Raw genomic sequence first — 10,201 nt, 5'->3', positions numbered from 1 at the left:
TTACTAAGTATACTTAATTAAAGTTCAAGTATATTTTAAGTATACTTTATGTAGCAAGTATACAAATATGAGTGTTCTAGTAGTATACTTGTAAGTGTACTGTTTCAGTACTCCTTGGGATTAAATTGGCCCACTTTCTAGTATAAAAAATTATACTTTTAAGTATAACAGTAGCAAACTTTGAGTACACAAATAGTTTACCTCTATGTTTGTACTGCAGTTATAGTAAAAGTGAACTTATAGATAGTTGACTAATTAAATACTTTGTACACTTTGAAGAATAGTCTATGTAAACTACTAGTTTAATAGTTTTATACTGCAAATCTGGGACAGTCTTCAAATGGGGAAAAATGCATTAATGACAAGGGCTAATATATGCCATAATTAGAAATGGGTGTTAATGTGTACTACTGGAGGTTATAACATTAGCAAAAGTTCACAGTAGCTAGCAGCAAGATAAACCAGCTAGATAGAGAGATGCTACAGAGATGGAACCTGGGAAATGTATTCCAATAGCAAGCAAAGGTATCAGGTTAATTTCATTTCCCAAATTCCCAGTTAGTTTAGTATATACGGTTCAAATCACTGAGCAGGAGGGGGATCTGCCCCCAGGCCAGTCGACAATGTTCTGCACACACACACACACACTGGTATCACAAAACATGCAGAATATAATGGTGTGATAGATGAGGAGTCTTTGTTCCCCAAGTAGCCCCAATTTCAATAGAATAGAGAACTTTAATAACCAAATGAATAATCTGTTAATCAAATTGTTGCTTAAATTTTCGCTTGATTTTTTTTGATGTTAATACAATGTTAAACAAATGTTAACAATTTTAATAGAGTTTAGAGTTTTAAGTGAATAAACACAGTTAAACCTGTGTAGAGACAGAAATTATCTTTCCTGATATTGGAATAGCCTACATTTTCTTATTGAGATTTCTGTACTTGCAATATTTTTCATAATGCTTTTTAAAAATGGGTGATACTGTGTTTGGCATGCATAAAGCGGTGAATATATATTGTCTTTTTAAAGCATATGTCCCAGATTATCAAAAACACTAACAGGTGTGGCATGTCTCCTCTACATTCTTCTGGTGTGCTCAAAAACACAAATGAGGGATTTCAGAAAAGTCTAATGTTTTGATATAATGTGTTAATTAGCCGAATTCGCCCATTAGTGTGAAGAAGTTTCTTCAGACTGAGAAAAAACAATTCTTCCAAAGGGAAAGGGGGCCTCTACACTCTGCCAAAATTACTCTGGTTTAATAGGTGAGTTCAGCCACCATCACAACCCTGAAACAGATACTGTTTCTGTACTGAACTCTTATTAGTGTTGCGTCCACAGCTCCTCGTTCCTGCATAAGCATGTCGGCCTGCTGGAGCTATGCTCTCCAAACCTGTAATCATTCAAGACTTACATCTGCTGATCTGCCTTTCTCTAACCTTGGTGGTGGGGATAATATAAAATCAGCTAAATCAAATCTAACAACTAATTGCAACAAAAATGTAACAAACTGCAATGATTAACTTTTTGCAAGCAACAATAAAAGCAGTCAGTCAGTGTCTTGCAAAATGAACAAACAACTGAGAGATATCCCTTTAAAATAAACAAGATTCAGAAGACAAAAAAAGCCTAGTCCTCACAGCCTCGTTTTCATCCGCAGTAAATTAAATACGACGTCTAACCTAATTAATGTCTATCCTGCCTAAGGGCGCATGTTCTTTGTTGCATTTCCTTGCATTTAGATGCTTTTCAATGACTCCTGATAGCATCAGTCAAATGCTTTGAGAAGCCTGATTGGGTTAGGATGAGGACTTTTTCTGTTTAACACTCTTTAAAAAGAAAAGGATAGCTACTACCGCTTTCTTTTCTTTTTTTTTCTTTCGATCTGAGCGCCTGGTTCAAGATGACTGCAGTGACTGTAGATAGTAATGTTTGTCAAAGGGTTTCAATGGCGCCATCTTCTGGACAATAGACAAGAGCCAAAGGATAGAGCTGTTCGGCAACTGATGCTTGAAATAATAATAATAATAATAATAATAATAATAATAATAATAATAATAATAATAATAATAAAATAAAAAGCTTCCTAAATTTCCTAAAAAATAATTACATATAAGTAGTCTACATGTTGTTCGTCAGTAATATTTTAGTATATTTGATATTCATTAGGCCTATGTTTAATATTTATCATATTTAATAAATATATTCACGTATGCAATTAACAAGAACACTCGTGCAAATCTGACCAAAGATATTATAGTCATTTTCCCTATGATTTTCTCCAAATAAAATGTTATTAAATTAAAAAAGTTAATGTTAACTTCCACTCTCGTAGTAGGCTATCCTACCAACAGATAGATAGATATATAGATAAAGACGGATAGACGGTTAAATTTAAGAAAGAATATATTTTTATTTTATTTTAGACTAATAAATATTTGGTATTTTTCAAGGCACTTCCAACATAAGGCCAATAAGTACTTCCTCTGACGGATAACCTCCGTGTCAGATGATCTTAAAAGAGTTACACATCTACCTGCTCCACAAGAGCACGTCAGTATAATAATAAAACATAATATACAGCAGCTTCCTTCCGTCATTTCATGTGGCTTTGGGAAACAGAGTTCATATGTGACACCAGTCCAAGATGATAGCCTAGGCTACTATAATTAATTACAGAAGTAATTACAAGCGGTTGTCAAAATAATTACAAAAGTAGCTATGTTTGTAGTTAAAATTATCCAGCACTTATTTGTGCAATTACCAACGTTATTATAATAATATCCCCTGTGAATTTCGTGTAAACTTTCATAACTGCACAAGTCTCTCAAATCATTTCAAATTGGAGGAAGCCGTCAGACGAATGTTTTTTTTTAAGACAAATAATACATCCCATAAGACACGGGTCCGTTAAATAGTCCTGGGATCGGAACGGGCCGCGGGAAAGAGGCTGGAGGTCCGTACAAAGATGATGGAGATCCGAGAGGGAAGGGCAGCGCGAAGGGGGCCAGAAGCGGCTTGGAGGCGCATTTGAACTTCTCCAGCTCGGCCTCCTGAAGTCTCTTGGCCTTCGCCCTCCTGTTCTGGAACCAGATCTTGACCTGGGTCTCGGTGAGGTTTAGAGAGTTGGAGAACTCGGCCCGTTCGGCGATGGAGAGGTACTGTTTCTGCCTGAACTTGCGCTCGAGGGAGAGCAGCTGGGAGGTGCTGAAGGGCGTGCGCGGCTTGCGGTTCGTCTTGTGCTTGCGCAAGGTGCACGGCGTTGGGCTCGGGTGACCTGGAAGAAGCAGCGGGAAAAAATATTATTTCTTCAGAAATAAGAAAAATTTCAATGCCATAATCTTTCTTCCTCGTGCATGTTTTTACAGCCCTTGTTTCGTTCCTTATTTCTGGCGAAATTCACTGAAATTTCGTTCTTTTTAGTTCTGAAACTCACTAATGATCTGTATATTGTGTGCAAATAGCTATTACTTTTTAATAGTCATTTCACAACAACAATGATAATGTTTTTAAATTATTTAGCCTACTTTTACTGATTAATTATTAGTTATCATTGCAAGCGTTTAATATTTAATAGACAAATATTATTGTTGTCGTTGTTGTTAGGCTATTATTGTAAAAGTAAAAGCAGTAGGGCCTATCTATTAGTAATTAGAAAAGTGTCATGGTTAAACGTCTAAATATATATTTTATATATACATATTTGTTTTTCATTTTTTAAAAACATTTTTCTTCCTTTTAAATCTAAAACATTATAATTATTTTATAAACAAACTTTCGAGATTGTCAATACAAATCAATACAAATCGTTTTGTTTACTCATTCTGGTTAACTGATAAAATTATTGAAGGAAAAAAATAATTATTATTAAGGTTATAATAATATTGTTTCATTAACACTAATATAAATATACATTTATATTAAATTTATAAACACTAATTTAAATTAAATGTAGCCTATATGTAAAAAAAAATCTTTAATTGTGCATCAAAATGTTATTAGCCTATATTTATACTCTTTTGAAATAAACAAAATCAAAACAAACAAACTCATCAATGTCTGTAAATAGTAGAAACGCTTACGAAGTGGAGATGTGAAAGATGAGTTTGACCAAGTGCTCTGTTCCTTATCGCTCAATTCTTCACTGTCGTCGTTGAGGCTGTCCGAAACGCTCGACAAACTGTCCACAGAAACTTTGGTTTCCTCTACAAAGTAAGTCCTGACTAAGTCCTCCTGTCCCAGTCTCTGGTGTGGGAGAGCCGGGGAGCACGCGACCTGGCAGCTGGATTTGGCCATCAGGGATTCAACACTGAACGGGAGGTAAGTCTTCTTCACTTTATGTCCCGTGTCGCTGGTCACATCTCTCGGCTTTTGACTTTCCTCGCTGTCCGAGTCCGACTTCTCTTGAGCTGTCGTTTCAACGGGTCCCTTCGGAGGATTCATCGTAAACCATCCGCCGCAAGTTGTTGCATATAGCTACTATCGCGTCTCAACTTCTATCAGGATGTTGTCGCGCGCTGTTTAGTACACTTATAATAGTTCCAAACTGCTCTCCTCCAATCAGCGCGCGCGCTCTTCCAGCTGACTTACAGACGCCTCCTTGTGATTGGTCGGAATGTTCCCCTGGGGCACTCTCGGACCAATCACAACCGACCCCTCAGAAGTCATGTGGTCCAGCTGACACCAAGACATCAAGGGGATATTGAGAAAAATGAGTACTTAATCGCGGATGTCGTGCTGAGATGGTGTGTAGATGGCCTCGGGGCGCTTGACTCTTTGGAGCAAAACGTAAACCGATTTTAGCCCAATTAAACAGTGGGGAAGCGCTCACACTATCTGTATCCGACTGTTGAGAAGTCATTGAAAAGGCACAATGGAATTACTCCACACCAAAACTTTGGTCATAGGAATACACGGTAAACAAGAAAACCGGAATGTCTTGTTCGCAAAGCTACAGTTTGTAAAATGCTGTTGTTAAGAATTTATTTTCATGTAAGCTAAAATAATAAATAAATAAAAATAAATCTAACTACAGTCAACAATGTAGCCTTGAAATATTATATAGTAAAGCATATAAAATGACTTGAATACAGCTGTTTTATAAAAAAATAAAACAAGTTTGATTCACAAAGTCAACAGTGACAAGAAACGTTTTAATAAAAGGCTCATCAAAATCCAAGTGGCACATATTTCAGCCCATATATAGGCCTCTACACACGAAAAGCAATATTATTTGTATTTTTTTAAATATTAAAAATATAAAGGCTTGTTTTTGAAAAAGCATTTCGTGTATGGAAACCTTTCAGTGTTGCTTTATTGAGAAAAGCTTTTGTGAGGGCAGAAACTGATTCGAAAGGGCTGCAAGTTACACAATACTTCGGCAATTTAAGGCATGTCACGGGCTTTAAAGGCTACAAAAGGCTCAGCTGAGAAGCGAGCAGAGTTTTCTTCTCTCTCATTTAGAGCCAGACGAGCTGCGTTCTGGAAGGCGCCAGAGACGGCGGGATCAAAAGAGAAGGTACCTCGAGGAGGAAAAGGCAACAGTTTAACTCCACTTAACCAATTGTCCTCAAAATATGTAGTCCTGAGCATAGCTTCAAGGCCAAACGTCGACGTCAAGAAAATGAACCAGTACTTTCTCAAATCCGAAAAAAAGAAAGAAAAACGACTGAAAGTATGAACAAGCTCTCCTCAGTGTTTATAATAATTTCTCTTTTCTAAACATCAAAAGAGCACGTAGACCTACACCTAACAGTATATACAGGCTATATATATATATATATATATATATATATATATATATATATATACACAGTACAGACCAAAAGTTTGGAAACTATTTTTAATGTTTTTAAAAAAAGTTTCTTCTACTCATCAAGCCTGCATTTATTTGATCAAAAATACAGAAAAAAAATTAATGTTGTGATATATTATTACAATTTAAAATAATTGTTTTTAAATTTATTATACTTTAAATTATCATTTATTTATGTGATGCAAAGCTGAATTTTTAGGATCATTATCACATGATCCTTTAGAAATCATTCTAATATGATGATTCATTATCAAAGTTGGAAACACTTCTGCTGCTTAATATTTTTTCAGAACATGTGATACTTTTTTAGGATAGTTTGATGAATAAAAATTAAAAAAAAAAAATTGTAATAACAATATACACTACTGGTCAGTAATTTGGGGTCAGTAATTTTCTTTCTTTCTTTTTTTTTAAATAAAATCAATACTTTTATTCAGCAAGGATGTGTTAAATTGATAAAAAGTGATAGTTAAGAAAATATATTATTAGAATATATATTATTAGATTTTTTTTAAACATTTTGAACAAATGCAGTTCTTTTTAACCTTTTATTGATCAAATATATTAGACAGCAGAACTGTTTCCAACACTCATAATAAATCAGAATATTAGAATGATTTCTAAATGATCATGTGATAGACTGGATGTTACATGTGACACTGACGGCTGGACTAATGATGCTGAAAATTCAGCTTTGCATCACAGGAATAAATTATTTTTTAGAAGTATATTCAAATAGAAAACTATTATTTTAAGTTGTAATAATATTTTACAATATTACTGTTTTTTCTGTATTTTTGATCAAATAAATGCAGGTTTGAGGAGCAGAAGAAACTTCTTTTAAAAACATTAAAAATAGTAATGTTTCCAAACATATATATGAATAGGCTATAGCTAATAAGCTATCATTATAATGGTCTAATGATGATTGTGATCTGATGATTTTTTTATTTCATTGTGCATTGGCTACCGATTTCTCAGTCGATCTCAGATGCTCAATATTCTCTAAAAGCCAAATAATTGAAATGATCGCATCCGTTACTTGCTCATTTTAATGGCTGTAATGACGATAGTTTAATTGAACCCGTTTGAGTCGACTCTCTTTTGTAATATAAGAATCGTTTGGAACGAAGGACAAAACTGAAGCCTTAATCTAACTGGATATGGGACATGCTGCAGATGTAACCTAAATAAGATGCAGTCTGCCCTCGAGAGATAGACAGATTACCATAATAATCATCATTACAACAAAAGGATGTGGTTTCACTCTAAAAAATGCTGGGTTGTTTCAACCAAATTTTGGGTCAAATATGGACTAACCCAACTTTTGGGTTAAAAAATGTAATGAAAAAAATGAACCCAACAGTCCATATTTATAAGTCCATATTTGACCCAAAGTTGGGTTGAAACAGCCCAGCAGAAATGCCCTCTGAAAGTTGGGCTAGGCTGCATAGTTTATAGCCTATAGCCAATAATGGCTCTTTTCACATGGAGTCACTTCCAATCATTTTCAAGCTTGGTTGAAACCACTCAGTGAGTTCATAAAACCAGAGGCCAAGTCAAATTTAGCAGCATCAGAACAGCATAATACATACTTTAAATGTTGGTCATTGTGCGCTTGACATCCAGTTCTCTGTCCGCTTGAGTATTTATGCGTTCATGCATCCATTTTGACTAATCATTCATTAGTTCATTAGATAGTTATTTCCTTTTCTGTGTTTGATCTTTAAAAGTTAAAGCTTTTTATAAAAAACAAAACAAAACAAACAAACAAACAAAAAAAAGTAATATTAAATACATTTCTTACAAAAAGAAAGAAAAAAGGCCCACACACTGTAAGGATGAAAGAAGCAACAACAAAAAAAGGAACTGCAAATTTTTCGGTTTTGCATGACCACTTCAGGGCACCTTAAGTTACAGTGTGTTGGACATATTAAGCTAAAACTATATGTGTGTGTGTGTGAGAGAGAGAGAGAGAGAGAGAGAGAGTGTATACATATATATATATATATATATATATATATATATATATATATATATATATATATATATATACACACACATATATATATATATATAAAACTTTAAAATATTTTAAAAGTAATACAAATCATATTTTTCTTGCTTTGATAAGTAGTATAACCAAAATGCATTCAAATCTATGGAACAAAATTTATTTCACCGCTCCTTGTTCCTTGTAATGTTCTCCTGGTGCCATTGATGCCTGTGTTTGTGTTCCTCACCGATGCATTCTAACCAAAGTGACTTACAATTCTCAATCTAGTGAATATCGCACACACAAGCTCAAGAGACACTGTTACACTGCAGGCCGAGGCAGAGACAGTGACTAATGCTTGAAAAGGGAGATAAGTAGTTTAACACAGGAATATCTGACGCTATTATGGAACAGATGACAGATGAGGGAGTTTTATATTTGTCCAGCACTGAATGCATTGGGCGTATTCTGCTCAGTAATGTCTCAACAAAGGTTTAAACCCACTATGTGACAGAAGCTTTTATTTTCTGCAACAAAACTCATTGTGTTCAATGAGTGATGGAAGTGACCAAGTGTAAGACGGTGGTTTTATCCATTGACAGTGAACTGGCACACTAGACAAGTTTGCTTCAGGATTTTAAGCATTGTGGTCTATGGGTGGTCTTATGCACTTATTGTAGGATCATGAGGTTCCGTTTCATTTTATATGTTGCCTATGTATTCAGCTCATTAGGTTTTGGAACAGAGCTTATATGTGTCTATGTTTGTGAACGCTACTGTGGCCGTTCTATATTTACACCAATCAACCATGAATAGTTATGTGTGTGCGCCACTGTGGCGACTCCATGGTCACTTATACGAACCAGGAATGTCTCCACACTTTCATAGGCCAAACATGCACTGTTATTTTTCACGAAGACTCCCACAGCTGCCTAAATTACGCTTTAACTGCTGGGGTCACATCTCAACCGCGAGCTATTGTATGAAATCCAGCACTTGGAAGGACATGGAGTGGGTATTTTTCTTTCGGCTCTAGACTTGAGTAAGATTGCAATATGATACCATGCTAATTTGTGGCACAGCTGAATATACAAATTGACCTAAATAATCTGAACAGTCCATGGCACTAATAGACACATCTATCAGTTATGGTTATGTGACCGCAAATCTGGACAGTAGTATCTCTGCAGGCTCGATCCGTGCATGTGTTCCCATTTGACTTCATCGTGAACTAATACAGGTGTTTTTCCAGTCAAATAACATGATTTGCATATGAATTCATTTTCAAGTCGTTACATGGGAGTATTCGTGAATGTCTCTTGTAAAGAAGGTGTGACAGAAAAGTCGATCTTTGTGATTAGAGAATAAGCTCATTGGCACAAAGCTGTGGGATATGAGAAGAGATTTAATACGTTTCATAAGTGAAACATTTTACCCATAAAAAAAAGTGTTGTTCAATGTTAATGATTTTAAAGTTTTAGTAGAGGTAGGATGGATTGCTTTGGGGCTGAAACTTATATTTTCAGAGGCTCATAAAATTATTTTTTAAATTCTTCGGTATTCTTATGACGGCATTTTATTTTCCTTTTTTATAGGTCCTCTGGCATCTCCCTCGGTTGCCATCTGGTGTCATTTGATTATGTGGGAGATCAGGCATGAACAAATATGTGTGCTTGGTTCTCCTGAGATTACAATTTGAAAGTTTTACCATGAAAAAGCCAGGCACCAGGGGGCCGGTGGGTTGAAATGACTCTTTGAATCAACACTCTTTGGTCTCTTTCAATGAGAATCGAGAGGGAGCGCTGAGCTTTTAACAGCACTCACAGGACACGAGGCAGGAGGTCGGAGCCGCTGTCTCTGGGCAGATGTCTGTTTCACAGTGTCTGTGCTGATCCTGGAGCAGTTCTACAGCCTCTCTTCAATCTACAGTTTGATCACTCAATCAGGTGAGATAGAGGTTGCTTCTAGATGAATATAAAAGATCGGCCTCCATCCAGAACCAAGCTTATTTTATTAGTTTCTGAGGCCAAAGACCTTGGGAAAAGTTGTTCTTTATTCGCACAAAAGACAAAAACAAAGTTTCTCTCTAAGTTTGCTTGAGTGATGAATCCACTCCATCTAAACATTATATTTATATTAATATATTTTAAATAACATATATTTACATTTATTTTAATTTAATAATTTAAACCGTCTGGGGGGAAAATTAGATAAATAAATAATAAAAAGTAAAAACAAATAAATTGTAAATAAATGAAAATATTTTAATAAACAAAACGCAGGGGAAGACAAAGAATACATCATAAACATGTATAAATCATAACAATTATAAACATAAACATAAAAAAAATATATTTATATTATTTAAAAAATTAGGGGGACT

General features: G+C 35.0%; 1 protein-coding gene across 1 annotated transcript; it reads right to left on the bottom strand.

Annotated features, from left to right (window-relative positions):
* Window positions 1-2,395: 2,395 nt before the first annotated feature.
* On the bottom strand, window positions 2,396-4,537 carry LOC127945346 (homeobox protein MSH-B). The gene is made up of 2 exons (XM_052541838.1): window positions 4,090-4,537; window positions 2,396-3,284 (listed from the first exon to the last, which is right to left on the bottom strand). Exons 1-2 carry the CDS (start codon window positions 4,448-4,450, stop codon window positions 2,881-2,883), a joined length of 765 nt encoding a protein of 254 aa, XP_052397798.1. The 5' UTR covers window positions 4,451-4,537; the 3' UTR covers window positions 2,396-2,880.
* Window positions 4,538-10,201: the final 5,664 nt, after the last annotated feature.

This window comes from Carassius gibelio, chromosome A1 (genome assembly GCF_023724105.1).
Source record: "Carassius gibelio isolate Cgi1373 ecotype wild population from Czech Republic chromosome A1, carGib1.2-hapl.c, whole genome shotgun sequence".
Classification (NCBI taxonomy): domain Eukaryota; kingdom Metazoa; phylum Chordata; class Actinopteri; order Cypriniformes; family Cyprinidae; genus Carassius; species Carassius gibelio.
The sequence above is the reverse complement of the archived record's forward strand: the minus strand, read 5'-3'. Positions and strand labels throughout refer to the sequence as shown.

Coding starts and splice junctions, on each gene's coding strand:
- LOC127945346 (XM_052541838.1), bottom strand. CDS start 4,450: ATGAATCCTCCGAAGGGACCCGTTGAAACGACAGCTCAAGAGAAGTCG. Junction 3,285..4,089: donor ATCTTTCACATCTCCACTTC/GTAAGCGTTTCT, acceptor TGCTTCTTCCAG/GTCACCCGAGCCCAACGCCG.